We start from the raw sequence: 21,797 nt of genomic DNA on the forward strand, positions 1-21,797 counted from the left end.
AGAATTAACTGAATAAGGTAGAGATGATCTCTGCATTCTATTGAATGCTGTGCATCTTCATTTTTCCCATGTCTTTATTGTACAAATATTATCAATAAAAACAACATTAAAGCAAATTGGAGAAAAGTCAAAACATCCAAGGAGTAGGACTTAAGTCAGGCTTTTTAGGATGAGCAGCATATGGGCAAATGAAAGACAGTGGGGATGGCCATGGGGGTAGTGAGGAAGCACAGTAGCCTCATGCTAAGGGATGTTGACAAAGTTAGAAAATTGGATTAATGGAAGAGAGACTTGGAATGCCTTGGAGAGTTCCCATTTAATTCTGTAAGCAATAGAGGACCATGTTCAGGCAAGAAGAGAGGACAAAGTTGTACCTGCTGAATGTCATCAAAGGCTTGGCAGAGGATGAAACCAACATGAGCAAAAAGGAAGAGAAATGGAAATTGCTCATAAAACAACTGGCACAGGGCTGTATTAAGTGAAGAGAAAGACTGGAATGGAAGCAAGTCCTGAAAGGGAGGAGGGCTGATTTTGCCAAATAGTCATATCATTCAATTCAAAAGAATTGGAAAGGATGCTTGCAGCTGGAGGGATATGGCAGTTCAGCAAGCCCTCACCTCTCCTGAGTATTTCTCATAACTGATAAAAAGATTTATCTCAGCTGTCCAATGTAGTTTACAAAAATGCTTATTAATGAGCTTCAGGAGGGATTTCCTATCTTTGTTGAAAACAAATGGGTATTTGAGTCTATGGATATAAATGAAGTCTAATCGGTTCTTTTATTTTAATAGCAGTCCTTGATCTCCACTCTTGAAGAACAGGCATATATCCAGGGCTATTTTTAAAATTCTTATTATAGGGAATATTCTTCTATGTGTGTCCTTTTTAGTCTTATGTAATTGCTTTCCTCTAGTATTCTTTGTATTTCTTTCTAATTCTTGAGCTTTGAATTATAGAATTATTTCAGTATTATGCCATGTAGGAACATAGAAGCATTGACAATGCTGCTGACAATTTATATGTCAGGATGTAACTGTCTGGCATATTCTTTGCTATTTTGCATTGCTTTGCAAAGTATGCCTTTGTTTAGTCTTGAGGGAGTAGGCTTCTCTGATTTTCCATATACTTGGGACAAGACTTTCACATAACTAATAACTGTTCTGCTTGGTATGGAATGCAGATGTTTGCATTTTCACACAGTTCTTCCAATTGCCTCTCCATTCCTTTTGCATACTGCAAGGTGTCTAATCTGTGATGAAGGATGCAGACATAGTTTTCATGTGATTTTTAAGAAAAATTACATGGGTTGTGGCAGACAAATTGTGCTTCCTTTCCAATTTACCTCATTTATTTCTAAAATCCTACAGTCTGTTTTGGTATTATATTTAGCACGTTATAGAAGGCCTGACTAATTATTATCCTTTGAAGTCATAAAGTCTTTTGTCTAGCAGTGTGCCTTTGAAGCTAGAAAATGTCTTATAAAAACTCAATGTTAAATATTTTTATAATTTTGTATTGTAGTTGCATATTATCATTTTGAATGCAGCCTGTATCTTCATTAGATAAAGTAGAAAACTTTTCATCCGCCCTGGGAATTTAAGATGATATGTCTATGCACATGATACTCTGATGAATTTTAATACTATATTCCTTAAATATATGAATGTTTCTTAAGGAAGTAATTGATTCCTGTAAAGGCCACTTTCCACTTGTCTATTTTAAAGGTTGATTTTTTTTTTTTAAGAAAATGATCTTTGTGGATTAAAATGTTTACCATAGACATACTGTATCCTATAAAAATAATATTGCCAACTTTACCCACCCTGGTATCTGGGCTCTTTCTCTTCACCTGACTTATTAAGGTCCTGATTTTCCGAGGAATGCAGTGTTCCCACTTGTTCCCATTTGGAGTGGTGGTTTGTGCAGTACATCAGGATAGTCAGGTAATTATGGTGGTCAAAGTCAGCTAAGGAGAATGGTGATAGTGATGGACAGCAACCCCAGCTGGGGGAAGGAAGAGATAGGGACTATTTCCTGAACTTTTAATGTCCTCATTTCAGTGCTTCTGCAAGTTCTTAAAAACACTGTGGCATTGATGTTCATTTGTTTTTATGTTGTTTAATGTTAATTTTTTTTTCAACTAATTTGGACTTACAGAAAAGTTGCAAACAAATTTACAATGTATAGTTGAGAAAACAGAATTATAGGCTGGGTAAGTGATTAATTTAGAGTCCAGCAACAAAGTAGGTATTCAATAAATATTCACTGACCAGTGAGAGTAAAAAGGGACCAAACCTGAGGTCTCCTGACTCTGTCTTATGACATTTTTGACTGCCCCTTTGCATTTACCAAGGCTAAACATTCACTCTGCATAAGCATGATTTCCAGCAAATTTTAAGTTATCCTTTGGTAGCTATAAACTGAGAAACTGTTGTTTTGCTGGCTATATATTTCTTATTAATAAATAACCATGTAGTGCCAAATGAAAAGACATTTGCAAACACAATAAAGTCTTTAATGCTGTTGATTACAATTTATTCACCTGTGTCATTTTTATCTTCATAGAAATTGGCCCAGTGACAATTACCACAGATCCCAAGAAATTTCAGTATGAACTCAGAGAACTGTATGTTCAGGTAAGTGCTTGCTTTCAGTTTTTCAGTTTGTTTTAGGGGAAAGGAAAATCGTGAGCTTTTGTCCGATTGCCTTTATTTTTAAATCTGATAGAAATAATTGTTGGGTTTTAAATTCCAGTACCACCTCTTTTTCTCACTTTTCACTTTCTCACTGCCACTTCTCTTGAGTGTTGAATAAATTGAACAATAGATATGGGAGTGGGGCAGATTGGGTTCATCTTCATTTATGCATCATCTATGGTTGCTTTCATGTAACAATAGCAGATAAAAGTAGTTTTGACAGACTATTTGGCCCTCATAGCCTAAGATATTTCCTATATGACCCTCTACAGAAAAAATTTACTGAACCCGGCCCTCAGTGAGTCCCTTCATTGAGAATCATAAGGAACAGTTAATTCTTTCCCCATAACAGAAATGGTATAATTAAAATAATTTTGATATTCTATGCTTTAAATCAACTGTATAAAATTTTTGACCATAAGTATAATTTGGTTATTAGAGAAGAAGAATAACATTGGTTTAACTGTTATTCTGAAAAACAGGACTTGGAGATAGGGTTAGTATGTACTTTCTCCTTAGTGCTGCTTTGAAATTATTATTGCTAAATCCATTAAAACAAAAAAACTTGCTCTCTGAGGCTGCTTCACTATGCTGTCATCCATAGATGGTCTCTGCTGTAGTCATTTCCAGAACTTTTGACCACTCCTCATCATTCAACTAAGCTATTGGTACCTGGATATTTGGCTACCTTTCCCCTTCAGGGCTGCCACTATCCCAGGTACTTCAGTATTTATGGGAATGACCTGTCAGAACCTTCTCCCCTCAGTTCCTTGACCTGCTAGTCATCTTCAATAACCTGTTCTTTACTTTATCTCAGTCTTCCATTCCCACACACACCCTCTGGACCTTATCCTCACCAATCCATTCTACCACTCAAATCACTAATTCAAGCATTTGAACCTCGAACAGCAACCGTCTGTCTACCAAGCTTGTTGATGCAATTGCTTACAACTGCTCCTTCACCCTCATTAACCCCTATCCTGTCTCCCAGGCATTCAGATCTCTTCTTTTTTTACTTTCCTCCAATCTAGCCCAGAGTCCTATCATTTCAAAAACATATCTTTTTTTTTTTCTTGTCCATTGCTTTTCTGTTCTGTTTCCTCTCTGACCCCAGTTATCTGCATTATTCATGCCTATCCACCAGTGGTCAAGTGCTGTTGAAGTCTCACAACAGGGCAGGTTGATCCCACTGTAAATACAAACCCACCTATCTCCACTGGACTCTCAATACTCTCATAACCTTACTGTATTTCTTTGGTCAATTAGATTTCCCATTTCAGGACACCTGGGTGCCTCAGTTCATTAAGTGTCTGCCTTCGGCTCAGGTCATGATCCCAGGGTCCTGGGCTCCTTGCTCAGCGGGGAGCCTGTTTCTCCCTCTGCCTCTGCCCCTCCCCCTGCTTATGATCGCTCTCTCTCTCTGTCAAAATAAATAAAATCTTTAAAAAAAATAAATAAATCTCCTATTTCTCCCAATGACAATTATAGATCTTGTCTACTCTCTTTAAATCTCCATCCCCTCACCCTTTTATTACTGGTTATTTCAGTGAGTTATCTACTCCGAGCAAGTGACCTCACTTACTGTTTCAAACACAGGCACATAAAAATGGCAGCCCTCTCTTCCTCATACCTCAAATCCATTGACATCCAGTACCCATCCTATTCTCATTCTTTACTTGATCTCAACTCTTGGGCTTTCTCAGGAACCTAGCACTCTCAAGCTGTTTCCCTCAGCTGCTTAAAAGTTCCCATTTATTCTTAAGTATGTTCTAGTCTCTCCAAAAAACAAACAAATCCCAACAAACCAAACCATATAAAGCAAAACAAAATAAACAGTAAATCTCTATTTTTCTCAAATCCTCTTATAAATAACAACTTTTATCCTTCTTAGTTCCTTCAATGTCAAGAAAGTTGTCTGTATTCACCACCATCATTTCCTCACACCCACCTCCCCTGTTCACTCCTCCATCTATGTCACTCTAGTCCCCACAGCCCCACACCATCAAAGTAGCTCTAGCTGGTGACATGTGATCTCTGTCTTGTTAAATGCAGTGGAAACATTTCAGTCATCAGCATATTAGATGAACATCTTTGTTGTCTTTGACAAATACACCCTTCCCTACATTCTCATTTTCTTCCCACTTTTCCTCAGCTTCCTAGGCAGCTCATTTCTCTCCACATGCCCTTTCCATTGCTCCATCCTTGGTCCTAAATCCTTGCTCTTTGTCCTCTATTTGTTATCTTTGTGAATGATGCCTATAATATTTTGGTTATACTACCAAAAAATCTGAATCATCCTTAATATACTTCTCCCTTTTCCCCCAGCATCCAAACCATCAAGTCTTGGTTTTTAACTTTCTAAATATTTTTTATATCAGTTGACTTCTCTCCATTTCTGTTGGTACTACCCTAGCCCCAATTACTATATCTTTAGTCTAAACAAATCAAAAAAGCTTCTAAATGATTTTCCTGCATTTACTCTTGTTTTTATTTTCCAGGCTATTCTCTATTCTGCAAACAAAATGATCTCAAAATACATCTCTGAACATTTCCCCCTAATATCCTCTGTAGTCATCCCCACCTCATCAAATTCTTCCCAAGATTTTGAGTGACCTGAGATCTGTCTCTGTTTCAGCCCTGTATAGAGCCACTCTCTCCTCTGGGCTTGGGCTCTGTCTTAGGGCCTTACAGAGAGCCTCCCCATATGTGTATCCTCACCCATCTCCTGGTGGCATTTTTGCACATGCTCTTCTCCTTGGATAGGAAGTTGCTGTCCTTCATCCTGTCTTCACTTCCATGTTCCCTTAACCTAGTTTGAAATCCTGTATTCAGAGTCTAATCTTAAATACCACTTCCTCAGAGATCCTGCCCTGTCCTCCTGCCCTGTCCTCCAGGCTTGGTCGTATCTCACTACCTCTTTCCATCGTTGGGATTTCACATTGAAGAATCATGTCTGATTTAGTTCATCATTACCCTAGTAAAATGCATGGCATATAAAACATGCTCACTCTTTGATGAATGAAAGAAAGATTGAATATACCACTATATACAAATCAACAGAGTCCAAATTAGAGTTGAAGTTTAATACTTTGGTTTCACTATTGGGTGAATGACTTGATTTGTAACTTGCATGGTATGAGCATAATTGGGGCATAGGGTGAAAAAGCTAAAGCTTGGCATTCCAAATATGTATTCAGTCATGATTTTTTTATTGTGTCTATCTCTATAGTTTTTAAATTATACACTAAAATAAACTGTATTTCATAAGAAATATAAATAGATTTTTATAGTTATCCCTTGGCTATTTTTCTCTTTTACTAAGCTTATTCTGATGATTTTTTCCACTAATAATCCTCCGTTTCCTTTCTCTTATACCATCTCATTCTTTTTTAGTCATTTCTTGATACTTACTGAGAATTTACTTTTCTGTCTCTCCATCTAGCAAATTCTTTGCCACTTTAGATGTCCAGATCCTCTGAAAAAAATCTTTTCCGTAAAAATTTCTATCCTTTACATGGATCATAGGAATTAGAAATTGTATTGCCCTGGTTGTTAAAATTTTTATGTTGCCTTATTCTGCCATGCATGAGCTCCTGTGACCAAGAGCCTTGTAGCTCTCATTGAGCCTCTGATCCACCTGTGGGATGAACTGATATATGCACTAGAGTGGACTTAAATAGCTGTTGAATAAATGGATGTTATATGAGGGTAGCCTCTTTTAAAAATATATATTTAACAGTAAAAACTATATCAAATATAATTTAAGCTTTACTTGATGGTACAAAGGGTAACTTAAAAACCTAATTATCAGTTTTCATTACATAGAGATTCAGAAGGGCCAAGGAATGGAGATTTCTAGCTGATAGAATATTAAGAAAGGATTTACTGTATTCACTTTTTTTTTCTATGCAGAAATACAGCTGAACTGTATTCTTTAATATCTGGCTAGAATGAAAATCCCTACATTCTCAGTGAGACCTGGCATGGGCACTTCCTGATTTCCTGCCTCTCCCTTTCTTTTGTTCTGATGGATCTTCAAGGAGTGTACTTATCCTCTATGCTCCATTTGCCTCTAGGGTGAAGGATCATGATTCCTGACTTATACTCCATTGATTCCCTCCCCAGAGCCCTGGTGCATCACCTTCTGGAATTGAGCCTGATACGGCACTCCATAGGGTTGTATCATATCTCTGTTCAAGAAAATAATCTTTCTTTTCTTTTCTCCTGGAATGAAAGCTGTTGTACATTTCTCTGGAGGTTTTCTCTGGACTGGCTACATCTTATGGGGTTTATTTTTGCATTGTCTTGGGATCCAAGAGGATGCTTTAGTAGAACAACCAGTTTGGGAAGAAACCAAATATTTACTTTTGCCCTTTATTCAACATTGGACATTGTTAAAGGCACTGGGGATACCATGGGAGGTTATTTTTTTTCCCTACTTTCAAAGATTCGAAGTTTCTAGTGAATTATTTCTTTTTAAATGAATGGCAAAAAGTTTCTTTGAGTAAGGATCAAATATGAAAAGACTCTAGGCTACATCATCACTTAATACCTAAAGACTGTATTTTGTTTTCTCTTCAGTGTTTGCTTAGAGAATATTGTATTATTTCATAAATCAGTCTAGAAACTAAACGTTACAAATTTCATAAAATTTTAGTATGAGATACTAAATTTTGTTTTGTATATAATTTCCAGACCCCTCTTCAGGTCCCCCTCTACCATTTTTAGTGCCTCCCCGCAAATCACTGGTATCATGAGCAACAAGAATTGCATCCTACTAAAACTAACTTAGCTTTTAAAAAATCTTTTTAAAGTTAATAATTTTTTGCATTTGTAATAATTTTGAAAACAAGAAAAGTAAATTTAGTTTTAAGTAAATTAAATAATTGACCGTTAACATTACACTAGGCTTAGCTATTTTTCTTATAGAGATATAGGTAACTTAAAAAGCAATTTAAAATTTTCCAAGAAAAACTTAGAAAAAAAAATCACTAAACTTAAATCATTAAATTTATAATATTAATTTCATTTTCCTTTATCATCTTTCATCTGGAATACAAGGAAGTAACTTGAAAAGTATCTGAGCTTTCTCTCTGGGGAAAAGAAGGGAAGACAAATGTCAACAAATGGTATTCAAATCACACAGAGCTTTGTAAATATGCAGTGCAAAGTCCTGTCTCAGGTCACATTCTTTATAGGAAACTATAAAACTTTCTGATTTTTAGAAAATGGTATAGCAGTGATATGCTTTTAAGCCTTTTATCTATATGTTCTTTTTTTAAAGATTTATTTATGAGAGAGAGAGAGGGTGTGAGCACGCAGGAGCAGTGCTGGGGGGAGAGGCAGAGAGAGAGAGGGAGAAGCAGACTCCTTACAGAGCAGGAAGCCTGACCCCGTGGCTTGATTCCAGGACCCTTAGGATATGACCTGAGCCAAAGGCAGATACTTCACCGACTAGCCACCCAGGCGTCCCCTATCTATATGTTTTTGTTTTAAAGAACAAAAAGCAGTTAGTCAAACATTTGAAATGTAAAGAAAAAGGAAGTTTTACAATAATAGGATTATTGTAAAAAAATACATTTTTTTCATATAGATAGTTGGTCCCTAAAACTGAAAAGCTTTACACACAATTTAATTTCCCTTTGCAAAGTCTATTAGTAAAATTGACCTTAAAAAAAGCAGGAATAAGAGTAAAAATATTAGAAAAGCATCATCACATAGCAACAAGATAGTTATGAAGAAGATGGGGGTAAGGTCCAATTATTGCAATTCTTTAACAGAAATAGAAGGGTAAATAGGCAAACTGCAGCAGGCTGAGGTTAAGGGAAAAAAATGTTTTGCTGTAGTGTAGGAACAGCTGATGTTAGGATTAACTGCCAAAGGAGAGTATGAGAAACCATGGCCAGACAGGCCAAGATGGTTAAAAAGAGGAGGACAAGATAGTGCTGATTTTTTTTTTTTAAAGATTTTATTTACTTATTTGACAGAGAGAGACACAGCGAGAGAGGGAACACAAGCCGGGGGAGTGGGAGAGGGAGAAGCAGGCTTCCCGCCGAGGAGGGAGCCCAATGCGGGGCTTGATCCCAGGACCCTGAGATCATGACCTGAGCCGAAGGCAGATGCTTAATGACTAAGCCACCCAGGCACCCCAAGATAGTGCTGATTTTAGAAGAGCAATTTATGATGACAATTTTGTATACACTTTATCTAATTTCTCATATTCTAAATCATGTTACTATGTAAAAGTATGTTTTTTATTTCTAGATTTATAGGACAATCTATATGAATTTTAAAAACCAAACTGATGTATAACAGAAAGAAATTAAGAAAAAGCAAAAAAAAAAAAGACTAGAAAAGAAAAGGGAAGGGATTATATATAAACTGCAAATATAGAAACACTGAAACTCTGAAAGATGTGATTTACATTTTTGGTATTGGACATGATTCAACTGAAGACAGCCGCTTTTATTTCTATTTAAGTTTTCTTTCTTACAAATGCATATATATAGAAGTGTATAAATTCACTTTTACAGGAGGAATGGCTTATATTTAATTAAGGGAAGAAGGTGAGATACGGAGTCCATTACATGTAACTCATAATACATGTAAAAGCTCCAAGAATAGTAGAACCAGTGTTTGACCCAAAGTAAGGGCTTGAGGAATGTTAGCGATTATTACTACCTGTAGTACCCCAGAGTTTTTTTAAGGGAAACAATCACCAGGTAATCCTGCCATAAATGACCAGCAATTGTGGAATATGTGCCTTGTGATTTTGCATGTATTTTAAAGTTATTCTCTCAATTCACACCCACACAAATAGTAATATTCCTTTTTACAAATGAGGATACTCAAGCTTTGGGGTATTATTAGGTAACAAGACTTCATCAGGTCACCAAACTGGCAAGGACCAAAGCTGGTCTCAAAACTGGAGGTTTTTAATGCCAGAGCTGGTGTCCTTTTTATCATTCTGCTACTTTCTTTCTAAATATTGATTTAAATAACCTAATTAATCTAATCAAATTTACATTTATTTATAGAATTTGTCTTTGTATTTTATTTCAAAGTAGGGGTGTAGAGAATTAAAGACAGATGTACTAGGGCTGATCTCATCCTCAATGAAATGAATTTATTCCTTGAAAATTTTGGCTTTCACTGCTACCTCTGATCACTTTGAGTAATTGGCTCACCTAAATTTACTGAGTAGCAAATGACGAAGTTAATTATAAATAAAAATTGTTCCTATTGCTCTGCATATGTTCTCACTACTTACTCTGGTAAGCTTATTTAAGTGTCACCTCACAAACACCTTGGAGAGATATAAGGACAAGATGCCTTTTAGGGGATTGAAAAGTAGTGTTCATACTGTAGTTGTATTTGTAGGTGGTGTTTTGATTATTTTTATTGTTAAAGTTGAAACTTCTTGGAGTTTGAACGAAGCACCATTTAAAATTTTGATTTGCTGCTGGAGTTTTCTGCTAGACCATTTGAATTCTCTGAGGGACATTTAATCCTAAATCCTCAGGGAGTAAAGAGAATGGATGGCCCTGTGTAGAAATGCTTGGCTCTTTTCTAGCTATCCACCCTGATACCCTATCCAGAAGCAAAAAGCTAGATGATTTCTTAACAATCTTTCATATGTGTACTTCAAAGGAAAGAAAGTATAGAAGAGTATTCTATTAGATTACTTTTTCAAAGCAGAATATAGACCAGAAAGAGGTGGGTATGGATTATGATGATAGAAGTCTTAATTTTCTTTTCAAAGTGTGCATGTGTGGGAATGTTCCAAAGGGTAAACACAGGAGTCATTGCAGAGTAAATAATGCAGTTACATGTGACAAAATAACATTTAAGAAGAGGAATTCATTGACCCGTGATGCCTGGATTCACCTCATACATGCTCATTACCCAACCAAAGGATAACTATTCCCCATAATAAATACTGCATCTGATTCTGTCAGTTTTTAGGTGATGGTAAGGATGGAGGTCAAAATGTTTTCCTTGGGAGAATGTTTCTTGATATAAAACCAGAACTCCTAGAGAAAACTATCAACCTCATGTTGAGCAAAATGAATGTATGGGAAATTAAGAGTTTCTTCTCAATCCAAATTGATCAAGAGCAGTTCTCAAGAAGCTGCCTTTATTCTTAGGCCTTGAAAAAGTGTCAGGAAGAATTGTGGAGTCTTGGTATTGGTATTAACTTTGTTATTTGTCCAATTATTCCATCAGATGTCAGAATCTGAAATGAACTAAGCCCAGTTAGGGATTTGATAGCACTGGTCTTCATCACCAGATTATACATGGGGTCCTCCTCTGGAGCCGTGTCCTGGAGCCTGTCTTGGTGTTTGAGGCTGATCCCGGGCTTTGGCAGTCGTATCATATTATTGAATTCAGGTGCAGTCACCAGCTCAGTAGGTCAGATTTCCTCATATAAACTTTAAACCAGGTCTCTATCCTTCTATATTCATGTTGATTTTTGAAAACCCTCATTTATCTAGTCTGTTGATACATATGAGTCTCCTCCTGTGAGATAATCTAGATCTTCGTTCACAAGTTTTGTTTAATGACTATTAGCTCTAAAACAACCCATACAATTCATCTATCTCAAACTTCCCTGTAAAATTATAATGTTCATAAATTATAATGATTTTATTGGTAAAAAATGCATCGTGTTGATATTTTTTTTTTGCCAAGACCTAAAATTACATAAGTAGTATAAATACATTTTTAACACATAAAATAAAATACACATTACACAATCACAACATTATAATCTCCTTCAAGTACCCAATAACAAAGATAATACGAAATGTGCTGGGGAGTATATAAAATCCATTATGTGAGTGTTAGAGTGGAAAGGAAGACAGAGATTTTAATGGCCAGGCTGAATCTGAGGAGTACTAAGGAAAGACAGAGAAGGGTCATAGCCCAAGGAAAACAAGGAGAAAGAAAGCCTGCCTAATCCTTGAATAAGCAGATGATGAGTGGCTGGCCGCAAGGCCCACAACCCTGCCCTCTTCTGGCTCTTTCTCTCTGGGCAAACAAGGAAGTCATGTTAGGAGAGATCAGGAATCCCAGCCAGGGACCAGGGCAATGCCTTAATTTGGTGGGAAAAGAAAAGGTCGCAATAAAAAGGTACAGAATCCTTGAAGGACAAAGGAAGGAATTCTCTAAGTAGTGTGAAGGCATATCATTTTCTGATTTATTAATCAAGATATTGAATGGCTGGTATATAGTGTATCCTTTATGATTATTTAAAATTGAAGTGAACTAATCTCCTCCTAAGACCAAACATGAAAGTTCTAACAAATTGAAAGATCAGTTGTTGAAGAGTTAGACTCTTACTACTGACAGGTGATAATCTGAAAGCCTGGAAATGGTTGTAATTGTTAGCTTTTAATGCATCTGAAAGCAAGGTCAACCGTTTTTTGATGCCTTGATTTGGATTCCACCTTCTCCAAACTAGTAAAGGGCAGCATGGTGGACTGCCTGGAATGTAATATCTTTTATTTTGATTATAGAGATTTGAAATTTGGGCTCTGAAATACTGCGATTGGGTACCTGGGTGGCTCAGCTGGGTAAGCATCTGCCTTCAGCTCAGGTCATGATCTCAGGGTCCTGGGATCCAGCCCTGCATGGGGCTCCCTGCTCAGCAGGGAGCTTGCTTCTTCTTCTCCCTCTGCCCTTCCCCCTTGCTCGTTCTCTCTCAAATAAATAAATAAAATCTTTTTTTAAAAAAAAGAAATACTCCGATTATCCCTCAGTATATCCCTGCCATATTTTCTACAAGTGATGAAGACCAAATGTCACTAATGCATTAGGATTCTACAGTCATTCTGATTTATTTTATACTTGCTTGGATGCAACTTTAGTTTAGGTTCAATGCAATGTAATGATTTCCACATGTACCTTCTGTTTTCCTGGTCATAGAATCATACAACTGTGTTTTAAGAAAGAGAACTGAGGGTGGGGCGCCTGGGTGGCTCAGTCGTTAAGCGTCTGCCTTCGGCTCAGGTCGTGATCCCAGGGTCCTGGGATCGAGTCCCACATCGGGCTCCCTGCTCAGTGGGAAGCCTGCTTCTCCCTCTCCCACCCCCCCTGCTTGTGTTCCTGTTCTCGCTGTCTCTCTCTGTCATATAAATAAATAAAATCTTTAAAAAAAAAAAAAGAAAGAGAACTGAGGGTTATAAACTTTTGTTCAGCTTAAGACTGAGTTTCATTCCTAAATTTTATAGGTAAAGGATGAATGACACAAATAAGACATTTGAGCAGTGGGTGTTCACACAAAGAAAAAATACAGTCTGGCTTTGAAGCAAGGCTTAGTAGGTTATAGTTACATTAGAATAAGGGTAAGTATTATAAGGCCACTAATACTTATTTTGGACTTAGGCATGAGCCTACCAGAAAAGTTTCATTTTTTCATTGCTTGGAGTTAGGCTTATCTGGGAAACAACTGGTATAAACAGTAGTTCAGTGAAAATGGATGATGAGACTAGAATTGTATGAATTGACTAGGAAAGAAATAATAAGGGATGGGTGAGGGCCTGCTCTGAGATTAGCCTTCATAGTCCTCTGAGCCCTTGTTTGATGAGCATTTTCCCATTAGGTTTTGGATAGGGACCTCATTTTTCTCCAACTCCTCTCAGGGTTTAAAGGTTCAGTTTATTTCAGTGCCACTCCCACATTGTCTTGTATTTAGAAAAGACAGCATGATAATCTCTGTTTTATTACTCCCTTGACTGATAAGATTTCTGTTCATTCTTATTTTATCTTGCTTTTCAGGAATTTATTTTTTTTAACACAATTATCACTGTAACTCTGAGGTTACAGTTTTTTTTTTCTTTCTTTCTTTAATTCCAGGAGCAACATTTACTGTAAAAGTTCACATGCTTCTGTTTTTCCAGTACACATTTTTTTCTATCTGAAGTGTCTTTGGCAGCTTAGTAAATTGTAACCATCAGTCAAATTATAAAGATAAAGTGAATATCAAAATACTGAGCAAGAATATGCCTACTGATATAAATAAGTTCTATTTCAGAGTTCAAGTAAAAACACAAAATTATGTCAGGCCCTTCTCACTTTACATTTTCGTATGTGTGCAGGTTTATGTGGTTTTAGGAGATATATTTCCATAGCCATGTTTGTTTTCTTTTTTATTAAGTATTAAAGCTGACAGCATGCCAGGATTGAGAAAGAGAGGGAGACCAAGAGACAAAGAGACAGAGAGAGGTACAGAGATATAAGAACTGGAGGGAGTTAGTTTTATATACCACTAAGAATATACATATATAAGCACTTGTACTTTTAGGAGACTTAGCTCTGGAATTGTATTACTTGAAAGGAGATGGGCTAGGCTTGAGTAAAGCTCAGGCTAACACAGAAAGCATGCCTAGATTGTGTCAAGATTGCTTTGCAGTCTCATTCACCCATTTACTCACTATCCATTCATTTATCCCTTCATTAACCAAACTACAATGGAACACTTACTGAGTTCCTCAAGGAACAAAGATCTAGTGGGAGGAAACATAAATTACAACACAACTCAACAAATGCTACAATAGAAGAATGAACAATATTCTGTGGACATCTTGAAGAATGAGAACCTTTTTTCCTCTGACAGGCTACTTGCTTGCAGTCACAGAAATTGATGAAGGTAATAAAATGCCTCACTGGAGTTTGCATGAACTCTCAGGCCAAGCAGAATTGAGTTGCAGTCTCTGCTCCTTCACTTAGTCGTCATGTGACCTTAGGAAAGTGGTTTTCATGATTTAGTGCTCTGGCAAGGTAATGTGCTAAAAACGATACCTACCTCCTCAACTGATGTGAAGAGTAGATAACATAGTGTATGTGACAATACTGTCTTAGTGCTTGACTTAGAGTAGATATCCACTGAGTTAATACAAGTAATGTGTCTTATTACCAATAAAAGTGTCGAATTAATGAGGCTTTTCATAGATTCAAGTTAATCAATTCTAAATTTCTCCATTATAGATGTTTTATGGAATATTATTTTACTTTTTTTTCCATTTGGTATTCAAGTCAAAACATAAAATGTTAAGACTTTTTTTTTAAAGGGCTACTTTTTTAAAGTTTGGAACTATGGAGAATAGTTTGTTTTTAGTGTTTTGGTCCAAATCCCATTGCCCCCAATTTAAAAATCGGTGCATGAGTTTTACACAAATCAACCTAAAGTATCTGATTTTGTGAGGTTTATTTTTAAATATGGACATTTTGACAATGATTCTCTTTAGTCCTCTTCTGCCAAAACTAGTTTAAGAATCAGATAATCAGTCAGTGATTTGAGAAAGACTATTAGCAAACCTGTGGGACAAGTTTCTAATATATATATCTCAATATATTTATACAGATGTGCAAAAACTTTGTTTATAAACTTTGTGTATATATATATTTGAACAAAGACAATAATTTATAGATTTTTGGAGTAGATTTTCATTTGATTCCTGATCCTTAGTAAATTAAAGCAACTTGAATTTTGTTTTTAATAACTTCTGCCAGGAAGCAAAGTTCATGGAAGACCTTTAGAACAAAGTCACAATCTTACAAATAACAGTCTAGAATGAAGCCTACATAACAAAACCAAGTATCATTCTAAAGCAGAGCTGTCCAACAAAAATATGATGTATGTAATTTTTAAAAAATTTAAAATTAATTTTAATATTTAATTCAGTTATGTCCAAAATATTATCATATCAACTTGTCATTGGTATGAAAAATTAGTACTTCTTTAGTTTTTCAATTTAAATTTTAATTCATTAAAGTAAAATAAAATATTTACTTCCTTAGTTTCACTAGCCACATTTCAAATGCTCAATAACTTCTTGAGGCTTGTTAGTGGCCATTGTCTTAGTTCATATCTAATGTATTCCTTTTCTAGATAATTTTAGTGATTACTTAAGATTTAAAATGATTAGAAATTCAAACTCAAGTATCACATAGAGAGCTTTTATAAAGATATAACATTATATGTTAACTTCTTTTGGAAAAAAGAAACATTTTTCTTTTCCAGAACATACATCCCCAATGAGATAGACAAACAGTTTCACTAAGATATAAATTACTGGTCAATATTTATTTTAAATTTTCAGTTATCCACTAACCTAGCTAAGCAAAAAGGTAATAATTTAAAGATATTGTACTATTGTGGAAAGAGAAGAGTTATTCCTGAGAACAACATCGAATTGCTATGTAGTCAATATGATTATAATGTAATCTGTTTCTTCAAATGTGAAATTCAGGGCAGTATAATCATTTTTATTGTAAAGAATACACTGATTTCCACAGCAGGAAAAAAACTAAGCTACACAAATCACTCTTAAGGGATGTATAAGTACATCCAGTATGGGTTTCTTACATACATGGATCAAAATGTTTCCTTTTGACTTGACATTCCCCAATTTTCTGGCTGCTTTGAGACTTTATGTTAATATCTCCATAAAAGTTCAAAGACTTTGTTTTGAGAGTACTATATAAAAGAGTTCAAGAAATAAAAGGAATGCCTTTCATTTGCAATTATATTTGTGAAATTCTCTGGAGTTACAGCTATGTCAGCTCATCGCACTCTTTCCTTTGGGTATTCTTAATTTTTTTCTTAATTAAAAAAAAATTTTTTTATTATGTTATGTTAATCCCCATACATTACATCATTAGTTTTTGATGTAGTGTTCCATGATTCATTATTTGCGTATAACACACAGTGCTCCATGCAGTACGTGCCCTCTTTAATACCCATTACCAGGCTAACCCATCCCCCCTCAGTTTGTTTTTCAGAGTCCATAGTCTCTCATTGGGATGAATTCATTTGGAGTAACTTCCAAGGATTCTAATGGTCTCTAGACTCTATTCCTGGGTAATGTTTTGATATGAACTAAGGCATCCCTAGGTCCTCTTAGAGTTAATTTGAACACAAGTCAAGTGGCTCAAAGACTGTCCTTTACTAACTGGACAAGGTTTATCATTCTTGTCATTCCTAGTGTATATCCCTGGAGATTTCTTAGCTGTTCTGATTTTTGTTCCATAGAAAGAAGACTTGTGGAATGGGTAAATTTTATATTGTGATTCACATTCAGGTGCATGATGTCAGGCACAGTTGAGGAATGTTTTTGTTTAAGCTTCTGAAAATACAATAGGAATGTAGTTTTTTGAGCAGTCCAGAATATTCATTACAGATGTGCAAAGTTGGCTTCCAGTAAGAATTATTCCTATGTAATATATTAAAGTTATTAATGTGCCCAGTAGCTATTTCCCACCTTCCTAGCACAAAAATGCTTATTTAAGCATTTTAGCTTAATTTTTAGCACATGACAATCCCCCTAAATATTATGCAGAGGAAAACATACTATATCATTGAAATGTAAAGCATGTTAAAGTAAATCTGAAGAGTGAAGAAGTTTTTTTGACTGGAAGAAAAGAGAAAATTTTAAAGAGGGGAAGGCATATCATCTCAACCTTAGAAGGAAAATAGTTCAATTTGTCAAATATTTACTCAGTGATTACTATATGCCAGCAAATGTTATGAACTCAGGACTTAAGGACTCGGCAAAACACAGTAACTGCCATCAATGAGCTTATAGAAAATGGGAGAATTTAGCCATGCATATATATATTTTTAAGATTTTATTTATTAATTTGAGAGAGAGAAAGAGCATGAGCAGTGGGAGGGGGAGAGGGAGAAGAAGACTCCCTGCAGAGCCGGGAGCCCAGTGCGGGGCTCGATACCAGGATCATGACCTGAGCTGAAGGCAGAGGCTTAACCGACTGAGCCACCTGGGCACCCCTAGCCATGCACATATTGATGAGGAGTTTTGATTGTGGAAATGGAGCAGTGGAAAGATGAATGAAAGTACTAAAGGCATTACAGTGTAAAGAAAGGGGCATATTTAAAGAACAGGAAGTAGTCTTAGCCTAAAGGAAGCATTTTATGAAGAGGGAGCAGTAGGAGATAAGAAACTAGAAAGAGAATTTGATCCAACACAAGTAGTGAAAGATTTTAAGTAGGAACATGATACAGACAGCTCTTTATTGCAGGAAAAATAAAGTTTGGTGGTAGGCAGAGCGGGAGGTTAGATTGGAGACTATACTTGTAACAAAATCAATGATAAGAAGAGTGAATTGTAGGAAGTAAGGAGGAAGGAAGGGGACTGATTCATGATGAAAGTAGTTTGACCACTGATTAGGTGAAGGAAGAGGGAGGAGTCAAGATGACTTAGGTTTTAACCTGAATATGGAGGCAGGTAGTTCGATTAACAAAAATAGGGAAGACATGGTTGGGGAAAATGAGTTCTATTTTAGACCCGTGGAATTGTGGAGACCCATAGAATATCTAGGAGATTTTTTTTTTTAAGATTTTATTTATTTATTTGAGAGAGAGAGAGAGAGCGAGAGAGCACATGTGTAGGGGGGAAGGGGCAGAGTCAGAGGGAGAAGCAGACTCCCCATTGAGTAGGGAGCCCAACATGGGGCTCGATCCCAGAACCCTGGGATCATGACCTGAGCTGAAGGCAGACACTTAACTGACTGAGCCACCCAGGTGCCATAGCAGTGGATGTTTAACAAGCAATTGAAAATGTAAAATTGGGGGTGCCTGGGTGGCTCAGTCGGTTGAACATCTGGCTCTTGGTTTTGGCTCAGGTCATGATCTCATGGGTTGTGGGCTCAAGCCCCAAATGGGGCCCTGCACATTGCCCCCCCAAATAAATCTTTAAAAGATGTAAAATTAGAATTTGGAAGATAAGTACAGTCTGAAGATAGAAGTATACAAGTTTTTGAGAACAGTATTATCTGCTAAACTAAATGTCACGAACATACACATAAGTAATGCTGGATAGGTGATAAGTTCTGCAAAGATAGAAAGGACTTTAAGTGAGTAAACTTTCTGGGAGTCTTCAGCTGACATCTTCTCAGAAGTGAAGATCAGATTACTACAGTGTTCATTCAGTCCCCTACCATTAAGAAAGTGACATAATATTTCATGGGTGTCTCAATTTTAGAAGCATTTTATAACAACTGGGGCTCTGTTCCAACTCATTTAATAAATGGTACTCCCAGCCTGTAAGTTTTGAGTGAGATCCAAAGCAAGAAAAGATTCTCCAGTTTGTCCAAACTGCAGTTCAAATGCCTGGCTCTTTTGACTCTGATTATATCTATGGTGTTCAGGATATTGTATCACAATCTGAGACTGTTTGAAGCCTGGGAAAAGCCCCAGTAGGAGAATCAAGTAGAATCTCCAGAGTTTAAAGAAAAAACCTTATCCCTTTCATCAAGTAATTATTTTCTTTTTGAAAAAGAGCTCTTACTGAATTCTGGTGGACTATAGAACCATAAGGCCCCCCTATAACCCCAAGCTCTCTTGCTTTTTATTTGATTGTCTTTTCTAGACCATGAATTCCTTAAGGACAAGATACTTTAGCTTATTATTCATCTTTGTATGTCTAAATCCTAGCAGGGTGTTTAGTGGTTATTGATTGCTCAAAACATACTGGTTGAAAGTCCATTTCCTTGGCCCTGTAGTTATTGACATCTATGCTAAAGAAGTAATCAGACATTTTATATAAATATATATATATATATATTTGTATTTATATATTTAATAGTAGAAGAAAATTTGAAAGAGCATAATCAATAGTAGAGAAATGGTTAACTAAATTATGGGATATAGGCAGAATATTATGCAATCATTAGAACCTGTGATTTTGAAGAACATTGATGACATGGAACAGAAGGATGATATAATCCTAAATTTAAAATATATAAAACTGTAAATACAGCATACTTATACTTTTATCTATAAATCCATATAATTTTGAAAGAAATAAATATGAGAAGAATTCTTAGGATGCAGACTATTATTGTTTAGGAAAATATATTGAGCCTATTCAAGTAGGAAATAAAACACAGAGATCATGTCTTAGTAGGAAAAATGAAGCAGAATGAAAAGAGTGACAGAGAGTGTGTATTTTATATAAGGTGGTCATGGGAGGCTTCTCTGATAGGTAACATTTGAGCAAAAACTTGAGGTTTGAGATATATACCAGTATGTTTGTTTGCAGGTGGGAATGATCCAGTAAAAGAGGAATGTTGGCAATGGAGTAGAGAGAGGGAATAGCTACAGGAGCTGTGTTTTTGATTAGGTACATGTGAGTAGTTAGCCTTAGCTATGCCCAAATGATCCCTTCACTGTAAAGGCAGGGCATGTGGCTAGGTTAATAGATATCGTGGTGGGAGTTCATGGAAGTTCTCTTCTGATTGCTACTCTCAGTACAGTAAAAAGAAGGTCATCAAATAAGGGATGAGAAAAGAGGGATGTATGAAATAGTTGTGTGAGGGAATGGGATAGTGAATCAACATTTAATTAGGTGAAAAGTATGTAACAATTTCTATTATTTTGTGTATTTGGGGTGAATTTATAATTTATCTATAAATACACATTTTTCTTTTTTTTAAATTTTATTTTATTATGTTAATCACCATACATTACATCATTAGTTTTTGATGTAGTGTTCCATGATACATTGTTTGCATATAACACCCAGTGCTCCATGCAGAACGTGCCCTCTTTAATATCCATCACCAAGGTAACCCATCCCCCCACCCCCCTCCCCTCTAGAACCCTCAGTTTGTTTCTCAGAGTCCATAGTCTCTCATGGTTCATCTCCCCCTCCGATTCCCCCCCTTCATTTTTCCCTTCCTACCATCTTCTTTTTTTTTTTTTTTTTTAACATATAATGTATTATTTGTTTCAGAGGTACAGGTCTGAATACACGTTTTTCTATCTTCCATCTCCTGATAAGCAAAGTGATGAATTCAGTGGCAAACTGATAGAAAATAAATGTGAAGAGAACTTGTTTAGTTCTAGAGCTTCTAAAGCAACTTGTCATAACTAAAATATTCCTTTCTTTTCTGTTGATGAAATAATTGCATTCTTTTTTCTCTGCTCCTCAACAGGGTGGTGGTGATTGTCCAGAAATGAGTATTGGAGCTATAAAAATTGCTTTGGAAATTTCTCTTCCTGGCTCTTTCATCTATGTTTTCACTGATGCACGGTCCAAGGATTATCAGCTCACTCATGAGGTGCTCCAGCTTATCCAACAGAAACAGTCACAAGTGAGTAGGAATCAGCCCCCAGATTTTCTATCTGAATACAGCTGGAAGGAATTTAGGCATACCTTGGAGATATTGTGGGTGCAGTTCTGACCACCACAATAAAGCAGATATCACACTAAAATCAAATGAATTTTTTGGCTTCCCAGTGTACATACAAGTTATGTTTATACTATACTGTACTCTCTTAAGGGTGAAGTATTATCATGTCTTACAAAACCAATATATACACCTTACTTAAAAAATACTTTATTGCTAAACAATGCTAACCATCATCTGAGCTTTCAGCAAGTCATTCTCACTGATCACAAATCACCATAGCAAATATACAGATAATGAAAAAGTTTGAAATATTGCAAAAATTACCAGAATGTGACACAGAGACATGAAATGAGCAAATACTGTTGGAAAAATGGTGCTGATAGATTTGTTCAATTCAGGGTTGCCACAAACCTCTAATTTATAAAGAACACAGTATCTGTGAAGCACAATAAAGCAAAGTGCTATAAAACAAGGTATACCTATATGGCATGTGAGAGGTTGCCTCTCTTCTTTAACTATACTTTGTGTAGCAAATGTCAATAATTACAACTATTGATCTATATATATGTATTCCAATATGTATGTGACATTTAATTTAAACATACTAAATCTATATGTAACATTTGTACATATTAATACCTTATTTTTTAATACAGAGAGAAAATGGGGATTAATGAAGGTTCTTCTTACCATCTTATCTTTTTAACTGACAAAAACATAGACCTGTGTCTCAAATGTCACCTCCTATGTGGAATCTTGTTTTGAGTCAGAGTTATTTATTGTATCAGTTAGCTATTGCTATATACTAAACAGTTCTACCTCTCAATGGCTTAAAACTATAAGCATTTATTTCTCACATATTTACAGGGCTCTGATGATCTAGGTGAGACTTGCTCACTTGTGTGTCTGGGTAGAGTTTGAGTTTGACTTATCTAGGCTGATCTC

At 35.9% G+C, this 21,797-nt stretch overlaps 1 protein-coding gene across 2 annotated transcripts in view; it reads left to right on the forward strand.

Moving 5' to 3' along the window:
- Positions 1–21,797, forward strand: part of HMCN1 (hemicentin 1) — a 482,205-nt gene that overhangs the window by 114,076 nt on the left and 346,332 nt on the right. For both annotated transcript variants that reach the window (XM_064594231.1, XM_064594232.1), the window contains exons 2-3: positions 2,566–2,636; positions 20,655–20,813. In XM_064594231.1, coding sequence (XP_064450301.1) covers positions 2,566–2,636; positions 20,655–20,813 — 230 coding nt within the window. The remainder of the gene's footprint in view (positions 1–2,565; positions 2,637–20,654; positions 20,814–21,797) is intronic.

This window comes from Mirounga angustirostris, unplaced genomic scaffold (genome assembly GCF_029215605.1).
Source record: "Mirounga angustirostris isolate CCGP_5_RB_7025 unplaced genomic scaffold, mMirAng1.0.hap1 SCAF_6, whole genome shotgun sequence".
NCBI classification, from domain to species: domain Eukaryota; kingdom Metazoa; phylum Chordata; class Mammalia; order Carnivora; family Phocidae; genus Mirounga; species Mirounga angustirostris.